The 21,365-nt window shown below is 43.2% G+C and overlaps 1 protein-coding gene across 7 annotated transcripts in view; it reads left to right on the plus strand.

Annotated features, from left to right (window-relative positions):
* AFF1 (ALF transcription elongation factor 1) overlaps nt 1-21,365 on the plus strand; it is a 149,073-nt gene that overhangs the window by 112,326 nt on the left and 15,382 nt on the right. For 6 of the 7 annotated variants that reach the window (XM_081924798.1, XM_081924801.1, XM_081924797.1 and 3 more), the window contains 7 exons: nt 1,024-1,110; nt 1,850-1,886; nt 3,490-3,538; nt 13,612-13,672; nt 13,804-13,841; nt 15,565-15,724; nt 20,285-21,223. In XM_081924798.1, coding sequence (XP_081780924.1) covers nt 1,024-1,110; nt 1,850-1,886; nt 3,490-3,538; nt 13,612-13,672; nt 13,804-13,841; nt 15,565-15,724; nt 20,285-21,223 — 1,371 coding nt within the window. The remainder of the gene's footprint in view (nt 1-1,023; nt 1,111-1,849; nt 1,887-3,489; nt 3,539-13,611; nt 13,673-13,803; nt 13,842-15,564; nt 15,725-20,284; nt 21,224-21,365) is intronic. The other variant, XM_081924800.1, reaches the window with a different exon arrangement.

The raw sequence follows: 21,365 nt of genomic DNA on the forward strand, positions 1-21,365 counted from the left end.
CCCCGTGAGCCTAACTGAGAAGGTTATTCCATAACTGGGGTGCTACTGTTGAAAACACATTTCCTAGAGGTTATCCACTTCATTTCGCTTGGTGGGGGCACCGAAAGCAGGGCCTCTGAAGAGGTTTGTGTAGGTCCGTATGGCCTTTAAAGTAACCTGGTCTATAAAGGCATTTAAAAATTTAAAAGGCCAATGCCATTTAAAATGTTGAAACCACCACATTAAATTGGGCCCAGAAACAATCTGAGAGCTAGTACTATGTGGTTGTGTACATACTGTACCTTGAAAGCACATTCAAAGCACATTGCCCGCCTCAAAGAATTCTGGGTGCTGTAGTTTTACCCCACACAGATTAATAGTTCCCAGCAAAAATTCGCAAACTATCAAACTTCTCCCTGATAAGGCTATTCCATAACTGCTATTGAATACACACTTTCTCTAGGGTCCCTCACACTGCAACATTTTCTAGTTTGTGCCATTCTAGTTTGTGTATTATTAGCAGAAGCCTTTTCCCCCTCCCTTTCCCCTGCTTGGGAAATAGTGGACACATGCATTTTAAAAACAGCACTGTATATTCTATACCTCGTAATAGCCAAAGGAAGTTGATATGGGCCTGAGGTTCAAAGCAGAATCTGAAATTCCAGTGCCCCAGTTCTGCTGCTGCTGCTGCTGTTTTTAATCCACCAATTCAGACACCGTTTAAAATTTCGTACACATTATATTCAAAATGATTGGTGGCAGTAGAAGGATGGGGGTATTGTGCATTTTCCTACCCCAAACCAAAGTCCTCAAATGCCAGGGAAGAAAACACACACACACACACACACACACACACACACACACACACACACACACTGTGATAGCTGCAAGGCTCTCCAGCACCAAAAAGCAAAACACAGATTATAATCTTGTCCTGTCCCAGTGCTTTGGGTTTACATGTATCTTGATGCTGGGTAAGTACAGGAAATGGGCATTAAAGACTGGTTTTCATTTTTCCCCCCATTCTTTTTCTGTCTCTCTTAGGAAATGACCCATTCATGGCCACCTCCTTTGACAGCCATCCATACTCCTAGCACAGCTGAGCCTTCAAAGTTTCCTTTCCCTGCAAAGGTATAATAATAATAATAATAATAATAATAATAATAATAATAATAATAATAATAATGGTTGCTTAAATCTAATCAGTTAAACACAATAAAATGATGACTATAAATGTAATTACTGCTGAGCACAAAGTCAGTATACTCACATTGTCCTCCAGAAGATACTCTGAAGACAAAACAATAACTTCGCAATAGTATATTTCTTTACGGTGTTCAAATAACTTTCCATTCATTATATCAGTATTCATAGTACGTAATGACGTGTTAATTGTCTTGTGATGCTCCCCTTTCTCCTTTGCTTCTTTGAAATTATTCTTCAAAGCTCAACTTCTCTGTGGAACCTTTAACAAAGACTTATGATCCCTATTTCTTATGGTTTTTGTAAACTACCCTCGGTTAAAGGTTGAAACATAGATTTCTAATAGAAGTAACTGAAATAAAAGCAGTTTCTTTCCCTGTTTACCCCTGCTTTCATTTCTTTTCTGTTGTTCCTCTGTACCGATTGTAAGCTCCTTGGGGCAGAGACCTGACATCTTATCCCTCAGCGGTATTATATAAATCACCGTAGGAATTGTTTGCAACATTCCTGTAAAGCAGGCTGGTATTATCCCTGTATGGTAGATTAAAAGACTGAGAGATACTGGTGTGATTAAGGTCACCTAGTTAGTTCATAGCCAAAATGAAAGTTGAAGGTGGGAGCTTAGCTACTATTCTATGATTAAAATTTCCATTTCCCCTCTTTCTAGGAAACCCAGCATGGTGGATCAGTCATACAGAGCCAGAGTAAGTAAGAGATCTAAAAATCTATGTGTGGTTGCTTGGATACAGTCAACTGTGTCCTGCTGTGGTTGCGTTCATTTCGACAGGGATGGAAGAGAAATTTCCATTCAAAACTTTACTGAAATGAAAGCATGTTGAACAATAGAAGTGTCCGTTGGCTTGAGCCCAGTGTTTGTCTGCGGCATACATTTCTGCACGCACTGTAAACATTCCTGTATTTGTATCTATTGGGCATTTACTTGTAAACAGAGGAAACTTTCAGAAGCAACAAAAATGACCTAATCAATTACAGTGGTACCTCTGGTTGCGAATGGGGTCCGTTCTGGAGGTCCGGCCGGATCCCAAGGTTTCCTCAACCCGAGGAGAAGTGGTAGACTGCATCTGCGCATGCACGTGGGGTGGTAGACTGCTTCTGCGCATGTGCATGGGGCGGTAGACCACTTCTGCACATGTGCGCGCAGCAACACACTTCCAGGTTTGACACTTTCGCAACCTGAAGTTTACGTTACCCAAGGGTAATATAGTCTGAGGTGCTACTGTAATTGGAATTGGCAGCAACTGCTCCTGGCTATCACTGCGATATGGAAGTTGAGGCAGAGCGATGAACCCATGACCATCCCAGTAGTGCTTTTTGCAAGGTTGAGCTCCAGCTATTGTTGGGGCTGATTGAAGCAGATTTAGAAGTAACCCCATGTGGTGTAGTTAGCACCACTCCAGGTAACATCTGTGTCTTTGTTGTTGTTTAGTCGTTTAGTCATGTCCGACTCTTTGTGACCCCATGGACCAGAGCATGCCAGGCACTCCTGTCTTCCACTGCCTCCCACAGTTTAGCCAAACTCATGCTATTAGCTTCGAGGACACTCTCCAACCATCTCGTGTTCTGTCGTCCCCTTTTTCTTGTGCCCTCAGTCTTTCCCAACATCAGGGTCTTTTCCAGGGAGTCTTCTCTTCTCATGAGGTAGCCAAAGTATTGGAGTCTCAGCTAATACTCTGTCTCTTTGTATGTGGTTAAAGCAGATCACATGGCTACACATGATGGTGTTTATGCTTACTGTGTCATTAGCGTGATGCATGGCCATGCGATCTTCACTAACCACATGGAAACAAGACGCAAAAGTTTCCAAGGAATAGTGTGGGAATGCATGTGGAAGGAGGAAGCTGTATGCCACCTGTGTACCACTTATCCTTATCTTGGTTGTAAAGCCAATCGATAGTGGTCACCTCAGTCTTTCCTGGGCTCCTGGCAGCCTTCCTGAATTATCTGTAATGGAATTATAGAATTCCACTGAGCAGAAAGGCATTTAACAGCTGTCCAAAAGTTTGAGCAGTGTTTGTTTATTTGGTCCTTAGCTGCATTAGACAAGTCTTTAACTTGTGGAATAAAAATGAAAGATGCAAACTGTTGAGGAACCTGTATGAATCCATACCCCTAGCATGGATTCAGACGATATATCATCAATTAAAAGTTGCTGCCCTAATTAACACAGATTGTGCGTAAATCTTTGTGTGTGAGAGGCATACACACAGAGAGTGGAGGGCAATAGAAAACAATTTAAATGGTACAATGCTTGTACAGCCTAAAACATTTGTTGTTGTTGTTTCACAGAGCAGTATGATGCACCTTCTAAGACGTCTATTTCTCAGCAAGGAAAATCGTAAGTAGCTGCACCTTGTGCCTCTGAACATTAGCTAAGTCAGGGTGGGGAATGTCTAGCCTGCCAGGCCACCCCATTTGGCCTACAAGTCTGCTCTCATGAAACCACACCCCTCAACCACACACCTGACATTCACACATCACTTCAGTTGCAGAAATGAGGGCTGAACTCCCCAAACATTCACGGGGAGTTCATTTCTGCTTGGTGTGGCTTCTTCTCTCCCACAACAACAGAGACTTGTGGAGCCTAAAGGACCTGGAAAATGTTCTTATGGCCTAAACCTGCAAATATTAAGAGTCCACATCATCAAATGCATGAACTGCAAACTTTAGTTGTATGTTTAGACACAATGTGCTTATTTTTCATGCACTCTCACTCTAATTATATGGCACCATCTGTACTTGTTGCATTTAATTTCCCTCTCGTTTCACTGCTTACACTCCCTTACAACCATATGTATCAATATCTAACATGGCTAGAGCCATCCTGAAAATGAATTCTACTGGGAAGCTGAGGACAGCCTCCTGGCCGCACCTGCAAACCCTCAAAATCTACATGCTTTTTCTGAAAGCATAAGCACAGTGCAGCATTGAATGCCATACTTTAAATGTCTGGGAGCATGCATTTGATTCTGGATGGTTGCCCTGAGTTTCCAGGACATCAAGATGTTGTTTGAAACATCTGCTCATGTGCAGACTGCCACTAAAGAAATTATTCAGGCTTTTCTTAAACTAGCTACTTGGGTAGTTTGCACTCGAGCAGGGGTCAGCAAACTTCTAAAGTGGGGGGCCGGTCCACTGTCCCTCAGACTTAGTGGGGGACTATATTTTGGGGGGGGGGGGAAATGAACAAATTCCTATGCCCGACAAATAACCCAGAGATGCATTTTAAATAAAAGGACACATTCTACTCATGTAAAAACACGCTGATTCCCAGACCGTCTGTGGGCCGGATTTAGAAGGCGATTGGGCCGGATCCGGCCCCCGGGCCTTAGTTTGCCTACCCATGCACTAGAGGTTAGCCACACCCCAAAGAATTGTGCAGGCGGCTCCATGTGATCAGTGGGGCTTTTGACAACTTTTCCAAATTGTGCTGCCAGCCCGCCACACCCATGAAGATGGCACATTGCTTTTGCGAGAGAGAAAGAGAACAAATGAGATTATTTCTTTGGCACAGCTAGCTGCACACATTAAAGTTCACATACTAAGCAGCCCCATGATTTTTTTTTTATTATGTTGATGATTTAAAATTGGACTGGAGCCAGAACCTTAGTTTCTCAGCTTGCCACTACCTTGACAAAACTTTGCCATGTTGCTCCATTGGTTGGTTGGTTGGTTGGTTGGTTGGTTGGTTGGTTGGTTGGTTTCTTTCAGTGGGTGTAGAGGGGCTTGATAAATTAGGGACGGGTTTTCTTATTGAAGATTAAAATCTCTGGTGAGACTTAAGCAAAGATACAGGTTTCATCTTGTTTGGCAGAAGTAAGAATTATGTCTAGCTTGATTTCCATGGTCAGCAAATCTTCCTTAATTGTCTCTGTGCATGAATGTTTCTAGAAAACAAAACATTCACACCAGCTGTTGCTAGGAATCTTTGCTGTAAGTGTACCTATGCTGGAAGCAAGTGGGAACAGCAACATTACAGAACCCTTCCTAATAGAACTTCTGCTTAGAAACACCGTAGAACACTGAAGCACAATGCACATCTCTTAAATTTCCCATCTCATGTTAGTTTCCAAAGTTCTATGTTATTTTTAAGTATGCCATTAGAGTCATGTGAGATTTTCCTCCAACACTTTTATTCGAACTCAGGGCTCAGGGGCCGTTTAAACGGCCTCTGTGGGCCACAGGTTGGGGTCCCCTGGACTATATCATGTAAAAAAAATGAACATAATGTTTTAGCTGCAGTTCATTCATTTTCAACTTTGCATTCTTGGTATAAAAAAGCATGCCTAGACATTCTGCCCATAACCTAAGTTTAAGGTGCTGTTTAGCTCCTAGCTTTCATATCTCAGTTTCTAACAATGTGTGTGTAAGAGAACAGTTATGGGAGGAAGATTTACAGGGTTAACCCAGGAGGTATCAGTACCTAGAGGGATGCGGGTGGCGCTGTGGGTTAAACCACAGACCCTAGGACTTGCCAATCAGAAGGTTGGCGGTTCGAATCCCTGCGACGGGGTGAGCTCCCGTTGCTCGGTCCCTGCTCCTGCCAACCTAGCAGTTTGAAAGCACGTCAAAGTCCAAGTAGATAAATAGGTACCACTCTGGTGGGAAGGTAAACGGCGTTTCCGTGTGCTGCTCTGGTTCGCCAGAAGCGGCTTAGTCATGCTGGCCACATGACCCGGAAGCTGTACACTGGCTCCCTCGGCCAATAAAGCGAGATGAGCACCGCAACCCTCGAGTCGGTCATGACTGGACCTAATGGTCAGGGGTCCCTTTACCTTTACCTATCAGTAGCTAACAGCCGTGATGGTAATTGCAGAACCTTCACATTCAATGAATCAGATAAAACTCACAAAATTAATATTTTGCAATTAAGATTTCTTTAAACCAGTGGCTTCCCCATTTAAAACTGTGAAATGTGTACTGTCCCTTAAGAAACCTGGTTTTGAAATGGTGTGAACAGGCTCCAAACGTAAATAATTTTCACTAAATTATGATCATAAACACAGTCTTCAAGTTAAATGTTTCAAACTGAAGTCATTTGCTCTGCAAATAAAATGCAGCACATCTCTATTCAAGCAACTATATTGACACTTCTATTCAAACTGTACTTGGGTGGGCTGTGGTCTCTTACTTATTAGAAAGCTTTTATTTTAAATTGCTCTTATCTGAAGCCCAGAATCTATCAATGCTGTTTCCTTGTCAGGCAAACCTTGCAGAAGAATTGCATTGCTCAACAATACTTCTGGGGGGGAAACCACCCCTAATTGGGCAAATCAATCAACTACTGCTTTCAGTTTTAACTGATGTTAACAATTAAAAAGGTGAAGCCAGTTGTTGATGGGAACAAGAGCCAAAGAATGTTCCACACACCAATGTTTTCTGTGTGGGTATCTTTATCACAAAGAACTGTGTGTACTTTGTTACCTTTGATGAGTGTACATGCAGCTGTTGTGCCACATGTACACATACCATGGCTTTCCAACATGTTTTAAAGTCATTTCAGGTGAGCAATAACTTCACAATATTGAAGTTTTTCAGGCATTTTGGAAAAAGGTAGCATGCGCGAATGAGCAACTTTTAGAGATATTTTCTTATTGTAATCTTCCAAGTTTTCCTTTAGCCTGCATAATTCCATGTTGTGTTCTTTTTCTGCATGAAAATGGCGAGCCGAGCACAATGTGTGAAACCACCCCTTCAGATCTTTTGACTTATGAGTTGTGAAATGCTTTTCAAGGCTACACAGATTGGAAGCTATTGTTTGCAAGCCTGGTTTTTGTCCCTTCTGCCTTTGTCCTATCCCCATGGAGCATCTTAAATCCATATAATTAATGACAGATTGGTTTTAGAGGAATATGAAACCTCCAGGACTAAAGCCAATCTCTTTATAACTAGGGATGAAGGTGGATTACTGCAGTCACAGCAGAATTGCTTGCTCCTTCTTCTGATTCACTGGCCCCTGTCCCCTGCCAGAACCAGAACACTGGGACTAGAGTCCTGGGAGTGTTCTGCTTTGGTATATATAGCAGCTCCAGTGTCCTGCTGGAGTTGCAATTATGTCTGAACATAGAGCATAGTCCTTGGATGTGGCTATGTTTTATCAGGTGGCTTGGTTAATACCCATCTTACAATGGCAGCCAGTGCAGAAGAACATTCTCCTTTTCCTTGCCAATGAAAACTGTTTATCAGCAGTTAATGAGAACGCCCTATTGCTCCTCAAAAGTGTAGAAAAAAAGATGTCTTCCCAAATATCGGTATATAAACGGAATAAGCACCATTTGGACCGGAGACTTAATTAAGTTGATTCCTCAGGTTTGTTTGTTTTAATTAGTGCGCTCTTGGGTTTGTGTGTTGCTCTGCACAATGGTTCTCTTTCTTTCCGTTCTTCCTTTTTGAAACGCACGTGACCGTCTGAAACTCCAGCCACTTTGAGTCGCTCACGTTACAGAGTGTAGCCGACTGAAAACAAGCAGCGTTTGTGCTGGCTAATTAGAGGCTGAAATCCCTCTACATCTGCGTGCCCAGAGTAAGCAGGCAAGCTTTTTGCAGAGCAAACGTGGATTTCCCAGAGGGCTTTCCATTCTTGAGTTCAGCCCTCAAGTTTAGCACCTGGCTTCACTGGAATGGAAGCAAGGTTTTTGTTATTTACAACAGCAGGTGGCAAGTTCAGTTCCCACTGACGTTAGGGAAGCCCTAGGAGAGACAAGCTTGTTCGTGCATTAGGATGATCATATTTGGCATGTGACAGGTTTTAGGAGCTACTTCTGTTTGTAAACACACAAACCCCTCTTCCTTCTAAATAATTAGTTCCCAAAGATATAAGAGTTCTCCCCCAGCCCGCACACTCAAAATGCAGCATGCCCAGCATTCTTTATTTTTAAAGTCCTCTTTCATTGTTTCTCCAGTGTCATCTTAAGGATGACTGATCCGAAAATGTTATACTCGGTATACTCCAGAAGTTCAAGATTAAAAACATTGAAGATATTTGAAAAGATTATTTATTTATTTAACAATTTATTTATTATCGGCCCATCACCCTAAAGTCCCAAATGCGGATTTCAACATTAAAACATCATTAAAAATAATCTAAAACAACTGGATGCACGCAGAGTTAGTTGCATTGCTTTTGGTTGCAGAGGCGAGAATGTGCAAGATTTCAGAAAGCTGTATGTTCTTAACTGTTTGGTTTTTTAAAGTTTTTTTTTTAAAAAAATGAAATTAGCCTTTCCTCTTAAATTAATCAAAGCATTTAAGAGTTTCTTAAAAAAAAAAAACACATTGCTTAGCAAATACTCTTCTCTTGTATGTAGTGAGTGATGACTCTCCTTTTTTTAAAAAAGAAAAAGCTTCAATTGTCCTTCCTGGGAACAATTCATCAGCTGCAAGTTTCTTTCTGTATTATTAATAGCTTATCTGAAAGCTATTAATAATATGCCAACAGAGGCAATTTGTGTCTGTCTATCTTTCTTTCTGGGAAGAAGCCCTTCAGAAGATAATGGAAAAATAAACGGTGTCGTCTTTGGATAATAGATGTAGTCTTCACGGTCTTCCCACATAATGCCATTTTCTTCTGAAGGTTTTATTTGGAACACTGATGCCTTCATCTGGGATAATAAAACCTTAATGCAGTTTCTTGTGTAGGGGCAGAAAAATTGTGCTTTGGGTTTGAGTGGCAACTATTTCATAATTATCCCCCTCCCCATTCAAAAAAAACCCCCCACCACTGAGTACTGAGTCAAATGTACGGTTTCCTGTGCATTAGTGATTTGGAGCTCCTGTGCTCATTAGTCATAAAACGCTGCCTTTATATAGCGTTTGGCTGTTGTTCATCTAGCTCAATGTGGTCTGCACTGAATAGTAGTGGCTCTTCTTCTTCTTCATCATCATCATCATTTTATTTGTATGCCGCCTTTCCATGGTTAAAAACAATGCTCAAGGAGGCTTACAACATGACAAGATTTACATAATTACAAAAGTCATAAACAATATATAAACCACATAAAAAAATACACAACCAAATGGAAAACCATTTCCAAGTAAATCAAAATCTAAAACTAAGAATACAGCATTAATATCACAGTTTAAAATGACATAGGTAAACATAGGGGACAAATAGAAGAAGACGCCTTCACCCTTGTATAGGCTCCCCTTTATCACACACAGAGCCCAACGAGACAATGACAAAAATCCACCAACAGCATTCAAATCAGTATGGCTAACCTGATTCAAAAACACCCACCCACCCCACTCACACACAAAAACAAAGATCACCACAGCCAACCACACCCTGGGCCAACCCCAACCTCTCTCGCCACCAAAGGAACACAAGTGAACAGCAGAGAACCTGCACAAGCAACGCTGACACAAAACCCCACATATATTAAGTAAAATAGAAACATCATCACCCGACCCCACCCCCACCCATCTTCCACCCCTCCATCCCTTTCCCCCTTTTCTTCCTAATGTCTCAACAAATGAAACTGATTTGTAAAAAATGTTACTTGGAAAAAAGAGAGAGAGACATTGCACGTACTTTTGTAAATCAAGAAAATCTTTAATAAAAATACATTTAAAAAAGAAAGAGCAAATTGATGTGGAAATGTGGAGAACTGAACAAAGCAAAGGATTAGTACAGGCGTGCACACACACCCTTTACACAGGCGTTCCGTCCCAGACCCCGCCACACTCACATAAGTGAAATTCTGAATGTTCTCCAGCATGCAAACAGCTTCCTGCAGGTAGAAATCATGAAGGATTTCCCTTTGATATGCTGGGTTGATAATGCAACATGCATGAAACTTAGAAGGCACCCAGATGGTAGTGGCGTAGTAGAATTCTGCATCTGCCTATTGTTTAGATCCGCTCATTTCAACCATGGGAACTGCAGCAGTTATGCCTATCTCAGGACATGTTGTGAGGACACATGGACTCTCCTTCCTTGGAGGAGGTTTTTAAGCAGAGGTTGGATGGCCATCTGTCATGGATGCTTTGGCTGAGATTCCTGCATTGCAGGGGGTTAGACTAGTTGACCGACAGGGTCCCTTCCAACTCTACTGTTCTATAATGCAACCACTTGACTGAAGCTCAGCCAAGGGTCTGGGTCTGATCAGTGCTTGAATGGGAGATCACATGGGACAAAAGGCAGGACACAAGTGCGCTAAATAAAATAATAACTGGATGTACATCATGTGCACCTGATTTTCTTTCAATAAACTGGCTGGGCGTATTGTCTAGGCACAGGTAACCGACAGCAAGTTAAAATGAGCAGCTACCAGCATGATTTATTTTTTTTTGACACCTGGTTTGAGAATCTAGTAAAAGAAATAGTGATTATTTTCTTAAACACTGCTTCACAAAAACGTATTCACGTGAAAGAATCATGTCACACGAGGCATCAAAAATTCACTCCTTTGCTTCTGGCCTTTCATCGTAGGCTTCTGGAAATTGTCCTGTGTGCTCTTGTCTTCTGGACAACTGCAGACTTGCTTTTGTGTGATTTTGTATAAACCAACGCTGAAGAGCCGAGAAGAAAGGGGACATGCGTGTAGAGAACATTATTATTAGGCCGCTGCAAGAATCTGTAGGATTGCCCTCCAGGGTTTGTGGTTATGCTGATATAATCCCTTGGTAGATCTTTACATAATAGGATCCATTGTACACCACAAACGCCGAAGGACCCAACTTCATTAGGATGTGTTTACATTAACCGAGGCTTAACAAGAAACTGGTTTCGCTGACAGCAGCTGTACTCTAGTACCCTGCCAATGCTGCAGAATAGTTTTGCCCCATATGCATCTAGTTGGGCATAGTTAGCTTTGCAACATTGATTTATTTAAATGCAGTAGCTATTGTGGTACCTTGCTTGCTTATTTTCCAGTGCTGGTTCCAGTTCCAACCTTGGAACTAGCCAGTATGGCAAAGCGCTAAGGAGCAAAGTGTTTGCTGTAGTGGAGACAATCTAAGGAAAGCACCCCATGATGATTAAAAGTTTGCTTTTGTTGCTTTTATTATTTGATTGTTTCTAGCTATTTATATCTTGCTTTCACATAAGTTGCAAAGAAGCTATAAAACTGATAATAGTAATAAATAGTTTTTTAAAAACCAACAGTAGCACACGTAGCAGCAGATTAAAAAGCAATAACAAACTTAATAACTAATCACCCATAGAACTAGCAGTGCAAATTGGAAGCACTGGTTATCAGTCCTTTTTTTGGGGGGGGGGATAAAATAAATATTGAAACTTAATCATGCAGTCTCTGTTTTATTGTGCTGGATACCTGTTACACACAAACCGGAAACTTCTTCCCTGATATAATAGGTTTTTCTTTTAACGGAGGGGCAGCTGGGCTCCCACCTGCAGCCTGACACGGTTAGAAACAGGGTTACCCTCTCACCTGCCATTTGTGAAAGCTAGATCACACTCATACGCACAGAAACTGGATGGGTTTGTTCATCTGTGGGTGCCAGCTGGCAAGCCTCAAAAATATCAGATCTTATCTGGCTAACATTCCTGTTCCTGCTGTGGTTTCTTTTGGATTTGGTTATCCATCACTTCCGCCTCTTGGCTCTTAGAAGCACTGTTTGTTTGGTATCAAGTAACTGCCAGGATCCATCCCCAAAGTGGTCATATTTCAGTGTCTGAGAGGTAACTGGATGTACTTTCTGAGTAAAATCTGCGGCGTGTAAATAAATAAAAAAAATGTGCCATTATTAATTCATTCTAACACAAGGAGCATAGTAGTTAAGAGCAAAAAGCTTCTTAAAAAGCAATATCCCCTTTAAGATTCAGTGGTTCTTTTTTTAACTTGTGCTAATTCAGCTGTGAATGTCTGATTTTCATGATAGTGCAAGGAGTAGTTTGGGAGCTGGGGTTGATTGGTTGGCTGGTTATACCTTTAATGCGTTTTCTCAGTCTTTAGGTAGGTAGTCATGTTTAATCGGTGGTTTTTAGCTTTAAGCAAAAGCTTAGGTATAATCTAAATTTTCCTTAGTTGCCCAATTGCCACTTACAACCTTGTGTTTTTCCCCTCTTTTTCTTTGCAAAGCTTTATAGAAATACATATTGTGATAATGACATGGAACTGGATCCAGAGTTCTTATGAACAGAACTCTACTCACTGGGCACTTCCACCTGAGGAAGTGGGGAAGCAATATTTGCTGCTTCCTCCTTCCCCCAAAAAAAGCTTTTTTGTGGAACTTGGTAGAAAGTGGTACAGAAGTCTGCAGGGAGAGTTGGCAAACTTCTACCTCTCCCGCTTTCTGCAGCAAGCGCTTGGGTCCACTCTTTTCCATGAAACAAGTTCTTGCGTTTGCTGAAGTAACACTTTGGCTCCAGCCCACTGTGTGCATATTATGCCGTAGAGTAGAACTCAGCTTCACAACTCTGCGCAAGTGGCTTCTGTCTGTGCAGCAGAACTTCCTAGCCCTCTCCTAGCCCCCACAGCTTCCCCCCACCTGCACACCCTCAAAATCAGCTCAGGTGGGTTGGGGGACCCTGCAGAATAGATTTGGAGGGTACACAGCGGGGATACAACCTCTGGCTATCTGCATCAGTACTGCACCTGTTTTTTAAATATAATTGAAAGACCACTTTAAACAGTTGACTCATTGGTAGGAGTACAATGGCACTTGTAAAGTAACATGAACTTTGGTTACCATGATGCTACAATAGATGGATTGCAGTAAAAGATGCAGGAATAAAATTTAGAAAGAACCTCTTTTTATTTTTGGAATGGTTATGTTTGTTGTGTACAGCTTTATGCAAAACTAATAAAAAAGTATCAGGGTGGGGTGCAGCAATATAAAAAAGCTAAAAGAAACCCATTTAAAGCTGTCATTAGAATGACTGCCTCCTCAATTTTCCCTCTTTGGTTCCCATAATAGCAAATGCCAAATCCTTGGTTGCCATCACTTCTGCCACCAGATGGTGGTCCTTGAGTTAGTGAGTTTTATGGCCCCGGATTGTCAACAGGCATTCGTACCCATGAGCATTTATATTCATTTCACAACCAGTTTTAAACTTTGGACAACAGCAGTGCTCTATTCTGACAGGCAGATAGGAACACTGTCCAGATCTCTTGTTTAATGGGAGCATGCACCATGAATCTTTCTTTACAGCAATGACTATATTAGTTTTCATGAGCAGAGACTCCAGGAAAGATGAAGCCCTCTTGTTCTGCAGAGGAAATAGTTCAGCTTGGCCTTTTTCTTTGGAGTGCAAAAATGAAACCTGTGCTCGTTTTCCAAGAAAAATACTGTGAAGAGACAAGCTTGAGCAAAGAACACTTTCCCAGCTGAGTAGTATGTTGAGTGTAGATTAATCAAAACTTTGAAAACAAACTTGAAAACATTCCCTCTGAGTAACATTGTAATTTTTTGCAGCGAGTTACATTTATGTCCTCTTTTCTCTTTCAGAATGCTACATGAAGACCTTGAGATCAGCGATAGTGACGAGGGTGACGATGACCAAGTCAGTGTGTGTAGATAAAATTTAAAAATCCTGCAAATACCCAGAATACCTTTAAAAAATATTTATGGCCTGTTTTCCTGCCTGAGCTGCTTATACTAAACTTTTCCCGTTTTGTTGTTGTTGTTCTTGTTAAATAGGTTTCTGATAAGCCGTCTTCCTCATCCACTCCTCCCAGGTACGATTTCTTGGAAATAACAGGGAGGCAGAGGTGGGGAGCATCTCACAAGTTGTTTTATGCATGTAAACAGAAATCCTTGTGGAAGCAGCTCGGGGTTGTGGGCGAGAGGTTAAGAGGAGAGAGAGTGAGAGAGAGAGAGAGAGAGACTGACTGAACTGTTCACTGATTGGGATAATTTGGTAACAATGCATGAGGTTGTTTTAATACGTCCCTGCTTCTTCAAAGCACTAAAATTCAGTGTGCAAGAAAATGGCTCATCTCACCCAGTATTCTGTTCTCTGCAGCAGCCAAGCAGACACCTACAGAAAGCTTGCATGTAGGAACTGAGTTCAAATCTATCCACTAGCGAGTGGATGCAGAGTTATTCAGCAGTATGCTTTGGGTTCCTAGATATCTAGTTCACCTGTGTGATAGTGAAGATAAAATGGAATCACCTCGTGTACACCATCCATAGTTCCATGGAGTAAGATTCTTATTTTAAAAATCTAAAAACCGCTCTACATTTAAAACAAAAGCAACATACAAAAATAGATTACAAAATGCAGTATGAATCATACTGTAAGGTAATGCAAATCTGTGGATGGTAGGACCCGAATTAATGGATTCAAGTTACAAAAAAGGGAGTTTCTGCCTAAACATCAGGAAGAACTTTCTGATGGCAGTAGCTGTTTAGCAGCTGAATTTTTTTCACCTTGAGAGAGTATGGAGGCTGTCCTTCATTGGAGGAGGTTTTTAAGCAGAGATTGGGTGGCCATATATCATGGATGCTTTAGCTGAGATTCCTGCATTGCAGGGGGCTGGACTAGATGGGCCTTGGGGGTCCCTTGCAACTCTACAATTCTGCGATTCTATAAAACTAGGTTTAAAAGTCCAGGATGTACAGTGGAACTTGGGTTACAAACAGGTTACCGACTCCGCTAACCCGGAAGGAGTACCTCGGGTTAAGAAATTTACCTCAGGATGAGAACAGAAATTGTGCTGTGGCAGCGGGAGGCCCCTTAGCTAACGTGGTACCTCAGGTTAAGAATGGTTTCAGGTTAAGAACAGACCTCCGGAACAAATTAAGTTCATAGCCAGAGGTACCACTGTACATGTTTTGAGCTTATTTACTCTCTCCCAGGAAAATGGTCATTTGATGAAATGTGTTTGATCTTCTGCTTTTCCGGCAGTTGTACAGTGGTACCTCGGGTTAAGAACTTAATTCGTTCTGGAGGTCTGTTCTTAACCTGAAACTATTCTTAACCTGAAGCAACACTTTAGCTAATGGGGCCTCCCACTGCTGCCGCGCGAGTTCTGTTCTCATCCTGAAGCAAAGTTCTTAACCTGAGGTACTATTTCTGGGTTAGCGGAGTCTGTAACCTGAAGCGTCTGTAACCTAAGGTACCACTGTATCACACAGTCGCTCTCAAAAGCCCCCTTGCCTTCCTAGCAATGTTTCTTTCTCTCCCTCCCTCCACCCCTCTGTGTGTGTGTGTGTGTGTGTGTGTGTGTGTTGTGTGATTTAGCGCTTTTGCATTTTCATCCTTTTGAGGGATCAGGAGAATGTGATCCCCCCAGTGAACAATGATAGAATGTTTTAAATGATGCTGGTTGGATTTTATCTCTCTCTCTCTCCCACCCCAACCTCCGCCCCGGTGCTGGCCTGTCTCTGGAGGGGGTGGAAGTGCAGAAAGATGATCCTTACCCGCTTCTAATTTTATCTCATGGTATTGACTTGCAGTGCCCCACAATCACAGCCTGAGAGTGTGGCATTGGCACATTCCAGCAGTCCGGAGTCTGAGAGCACAAGCGACTCGGACAGTTCCTCTGACTCTGAGAGTGAGAGCAGCTCCAGTGAAAGTGAAGCAAATGATCTCCCAACAAGAGCATCCACACCTGAGGTACGGTGTCCCATTATTTTTAAAGTGCATGATCTGTGTGTTGTGAATAGCCAATAGGAGGCCCCTCTTGACTTTTTTTTTTAGCCGGTCAGATAATTGTTCTGTCAGCAGAATGCTGTCAATCTCTTCTACCACGTTACTGGTCCCTTTCCACCCTCCCAGTTTCCCAGCACATTCGAAACCTGTGCTACTGTAGTCCAGCTGTCCACATAACACCATCAGCACATACTTTAGCCACAGGCTGAAAGTCACTTCCTTCAGGCCATGTAGCCAGAAATGTTTCAACACAGGCACAGTGCAAATAGAAGAAGACGCCTTCATCTCAGTATGGTTCCTAATAATAATAATAATAATAATAATAATTTATTTATACCCCGCCCATCTGGCTGGGCTTCCCCAGCCACTCTAGGCAGCTTCATCAAATATTAAAAGCTTCCCTAACCAGGGCTGCCTTCAGATGTCTTCTAAAAGTCTGGTAGTTGTTTTTCTCTTTGACATCTGATGGGAGGGCGTTCCACAGGGAGGGCGCCACTACCGAGAAGGCCCTCTGCCTGATTCCCTGTAACTTGGCTTCTCGCAGTGAGGGAACCGCCAGAAGGCCCTCGGTGCTGGACCTCAGTGTCCAGGTAGAATGATGGGGGTGGAGACGCTCCTTCAGATATACTGGACCGAGGCCGTTTAGAGCTTTAAAGGTCAGCACCAACACTTTGGATTGTGTTCAGAAATGTACCGGCCCAACAAAACAACAAGAAGGATCCACCAGCAGTATTCGAATCAATCTGGCTAACCTGATCCAAACACACACACAGACACACACACACACACACCGCTCACACACACAAAAAAAATCACTACAGCCAATCAAAGACAACCAGCCACCCCCAAAGAAATACAACAAGCGAATAGTAAAGAGAACCCACACAAGTGATGCTGACACAAAACCCCACACATATACTAAGTAGAAGAATAGAAGCATTGCCACCCGACCCCACCCCACTCACTGTTCCTCCCTCCCCATCTTTCCCCCTTTTCTTTCTAACCTAACACTGCATGTAACACTAATGCCTCACACCAAATGAACTGGTCTGTAGAAAACGCAACTTGAAAAAAGAGACAATGCACATATTTTTGTAAACTAATAAATCTTAATAAAAATATATTTTTTAAAAAATTACATGGATGCAAAACAGACACAACCTTAAATCGAAGCATCTAATATATTCGAAGTGTATTTAGTACATTAAATAATTTCAATACATTTTGATGATGATGATGATGATGATGATGATGCCTGTATGGTTATCAGGCACCCCAAGGCCTCTTCCCACCTTCCAGCCAACAGACTGTATGCAGCGGTTGTACAAGTGGAAGGCAGTTTGTGCCAACCAATGTTCCTATTCCACTCCTCCTTACTGCCCCCTTTACCTTCCTGGCTGTGGGGCTGTGTTGTACAGCACTGCAGAATTGTATAGAATTCTGTATAGAGTGGTCATGATCCAGGAGGAAGGACCTTCAGATACATACTGATATAACCTTTCACTACAAACTGTTGGCTGGAATAGTGGAAGGTGGGGAAAACTTTTTGCTTCTTACTGAAAAGTTGCGTTGAATGCTACCTACAGCTGTCGCCTCGGGTCTTGCCCTATAAGTGCCATGATCAGCAGCTTCAAAAAATGCCAATGAAATTTAGAAATTCAGGGATAAGGCCTGGTGTTCTGGTGCTTGTGAATTTCATGTGCTCTGTTTGGTGATGACATCTGCCATATGGACCAATAGTAAAGTGTCCTCTGAACAACGACCATAAGGCCTCTATTGCCGACAAATCAAAGAACTATTTGAACAAGGGTGAAATTTCTGTCCGTGTTTTGAGTGGTTTTGAGTTCAGAACCTTCTCTGCATCTAAGTTCTGTTTTGAAATTTTAGCTCAAACCTTTCGATCCCAATTATTTTACTTATATGATTGTGTATGTGCAACTTTTTTTAAAAAAAGCAAATTTCAACAGAAGATTTAGACCTTTTCCAGAAATCTGTGTGGAACATTCATGTCTGTAGGAAAGGTTCCTTCCCTCATCCTCTTTCCCTGGGACGTGGCTGGACTTGACTTGATTTATTCAGTTTTGGAGGCCTTCGCTGACCTACTTGGGAAGCCAAACTGGGAAAAAGCACTATTAATGTCATAATCAAGAGCAGAAGTGTTGTGAAATTGCTTCAGGAACGAAAATCTGTTTTTTACGTCATTGGTATAATGTCAAGCTTAGTGTGGCTTGTTGAGGATCTATGGAATTATGAAAACCATCCTTTAAAAATTGGCCTTAATTCATTACCCTTCAACCTTCTTGATTGGCACCTTCATAATACACTTGTAGGCACCAGGCAAAAACGTTCCTTTTTAACCAGGCCTTTGGTTGATTAGATTGACATCCTATGGGGTTTTTTTTGGGAGAGGAGGGTATTGGCTTGTTTTTATTTTGATTATGTATTTTGTGGTTTTATATTTTGATTTTGTTCTGTGAACTGCCCTGAGACCTCCGGGTATAGGGCGGAATAATAATAATAATAATAATAATAATAATAATAATAGGAGGGGACCCACACTGCAGTCCTTTATATGAAACAGAAAGAGAAGCAAAATACCATTTGGATTACAGTTTTGATTTTAGAATCATCTGGCTTTCCTCACTGTGTCTGGGCTGCACCGCTTTGGGCTGCAGATGAGGCCTCATTGGACTGCATGCTTGTCCATAAAAATAAATAAATACCCCTTGTGCGTAGAAAATCAGCATGTCTGGGACAAGTGGGCTTTTCTCTGACAGGCCTGCTTTCTATGCACAGAGATTTTATTTCTGTTTTTGTATGGCGGAGCATGAAATCGTTAGAATTTCTACCTTCCGTCTGAAGCAATACAGTCATACCTCAGGTTAAATACGCTTCAAGTTGAGCGCGTTCGAGTTGCGCTCCGCGGCAACCTGGAAGTAACAGAACGCGTTACTTCCGGGTTTCGCTGCTTGCGCATGCGCAGACGCTCAAAATGATGTCACGCGCATGCGCAGAAGCGGCGAAAAGCGAAGCGTGCGTGCGCAGATGGGCCATCACTAGATATGTTTACCTCTAGATGCGAACAGGGCTCCAGAACGGATCCTGTTCGTATCTAGAGGTACCACTGTATAGACAAGGGATAGGTTTGCTATCTGAGTGAGAAGCAAGCCATAGAGTGACTCTGTACATTTTGCGCAATTGTCTTCATGGAGGCCCACTTGACAGAGGTGGGCAGGGCCAAATGGGGCAGAGCTCAATGGATTTGAATATATACAATGGGCTACATTCCATTCACCCTTCTCCATCTCAAGAGGCTTGAGGGTGTGGAGTACAGCTGGTGAGGAGCCTTTCCTGGGTATGGAGCCTGGCCTGGGTATGGTCCCAGTGGGTTGGAGGACCACATTTATGTTACGATAATGAAGCAATGCAGCTGCAAAGTCCTAGCTTGAAGTGTAAACATGATGGGAATGTTGGGACTACTGTGGGAACAGAGGGGCAGTCATTTCACAGTGCGCAGCACCGGAATTACCTCAGAGTGTAATATGAGCTGTACAGGAAGTACAGGAGGTTTTACCTACAACACTGCTGGAATATGGAGAGAGCAGTCATGTTTTTTGTAACGCTGCAAAGACAGAAATAAAAGCATGTAAATACGTTTCTGTCTATCTCTTTCCCCTGCCTGGGGGAGGCAGGAAAGAGGGGTGTGTTCTTCTCACGTTTGAGAAGAATCGCCGATCGAGACCTTGCCTGCGTCTGCTGGGGAATGTAGCCAGGGAGGTCAACAGGGAATCAAGCCGGGTGCCTGGACTGCTGCCAGCTTCTTGTGAGAAGGGCTTGAATTTCCAACAATTTAGTCTCTTATACCTGAAGCCCCACACCTTGGAATTAAGAGAAGCCACCTCAGGCAGGTTTCCTTGGAGCCCAGACATGGCACAGCAATAAAGAAAAGGCAGAGGCATTTGGGTGGTGGATGTGGAATAATAATAATAATAATTTATTATTTATACCCCGCCCATCTGGCTGAGTTTCCCCAGCCACTCTGGGCGGCTTCCAATCAAGTGTTAAAAACAACACAGCATTAATATTTATAAAACTTCCCTAAACAGGGCTGCCTTCAGATATATTTTAAAGAGAAGATAGCTGCTTATTTCCTTCACATCTGAAGGGAGGGCGTTCCAGAGTGCGGGTGCCACTACCGAGAAGGCCCTCTGTCTGGTTCCCTGTAACCTCACTTCTCTCAATGAGGGAACCGCCAGAAGGCCCTCGGAGCTGGACCTCCGTGTCTGGGCTGAACAATGGAGGTGGAGACGCTCCTTCAGGTATACAGGACCGAGTGAAGCTCTTTGCCTGGTCTTGTGCTGGTGCTCACATCAGAATTATGTTCTTGGGCAAAGCCACCATTTCTGACCCTTCCACCCTTGCTCAGTTCAGCATATAGGCCTCAGAGGTATGGTGCAGATGAAGCAATGCGCCTTGTGACGGGCGCACAACCAACTGGTGTTTCTCTTTTCTTTTTCGCCACAGCCCGATCCACAGACATCCAACAGATGGCAGCTGAACAACTGGCTGATCAAGGTGAACCAGCCGGTGTCTCCCACCGAGAATTTCCTTGAGGATGACCGCAGCAGGGGGAGTCTCCAGGAAGGCAAGGGGCAAGGGAAAACTTGCAGCGGCGGCAGCAGCAAAAGGGAATGCTCGCAGCCGACAGATGGACACTCGAAAACTGCCAGCAAAGCACCCCGGTCAGCTCAGGAGGTACACCTCCCTACCAAGCGCAGCTACCAGAAGTCTCCAGTGCACACAGAGGAACCCCAGTTCCACCAAGTCGTGGGCAGTAAGCAGCCCAGGAAGTCCAGCAAAGTCACAGCACCGGAGGAACCGAAGCGAGGCCTGACGGTAGAGAGTGAGCCGCCCGGTCTGTATGGGGCGAAGGACCAGTCTTCCAAAGACAAGCCCAAGGTGAAAACGAAAGGGCGGCTGAAGTTTGGCGACAAGAAGGAACAGAAACTGGCAGTGCCGGAGCCCGCCGAGAAGAAAAAGCACAAGAGCTTGCACCAGGCCACTGTTAAATTGTTCTCGGACCGGGGTGCTGCAAAAGACAGTGCAGCTGGCAGTGCCCTGGAGCTGTTGCCCCTCAGCCCTTTGAGCCAGAGCCCCAGGGTTCCCGCCACCAGCAGAACTAGCGGCACGAAACCAGCTGTTGTGGTAAGAGAGGACAAGGACAAGTTTCTTTTGCCTATCAGGGATAAGAAGTTGCTGTCGCCCTTGAGGGATTGCCTGGTCCCTCCCTCGCTTGTGGTTAAAATTGAGCTCGCTCTCCTCTCGCGGGTCCCACATCCACCCCGGAAGGGGGGGGACTGCCCCAAAAGACTGGAGGTAAGAGAGAGCCACAGCTTGAAGAAGCAGGATGTAGACAAGAGGAGACAAGAGGATGCACCAAACAAGTCTGTCAAAAAGAGAAAGGTGAGAGACGGAGACCTGTGCAGTTGGTACTTTTTATTTTAACCCTTCAGTATTTCTTGTGTTTATTTTACCACGTTCTATTTATCTGTTTGAGGGACGCGGGTGGCGCTGTGGGTTAAACCACAGAGCCTAGGGCTTGCTG

This window comes from Podarcis melisellensis, assembly GCF_964234715.1.
Source record: "Podarcis melisellensis genome assembly, chromosome: 9".
NCBI classification, from domain to species: Eukaryota; Metazoa; Chordata; class Lepidosauria; order Squamata; family Lacertidae; genus Podarcis; species Podarcis melisellensis.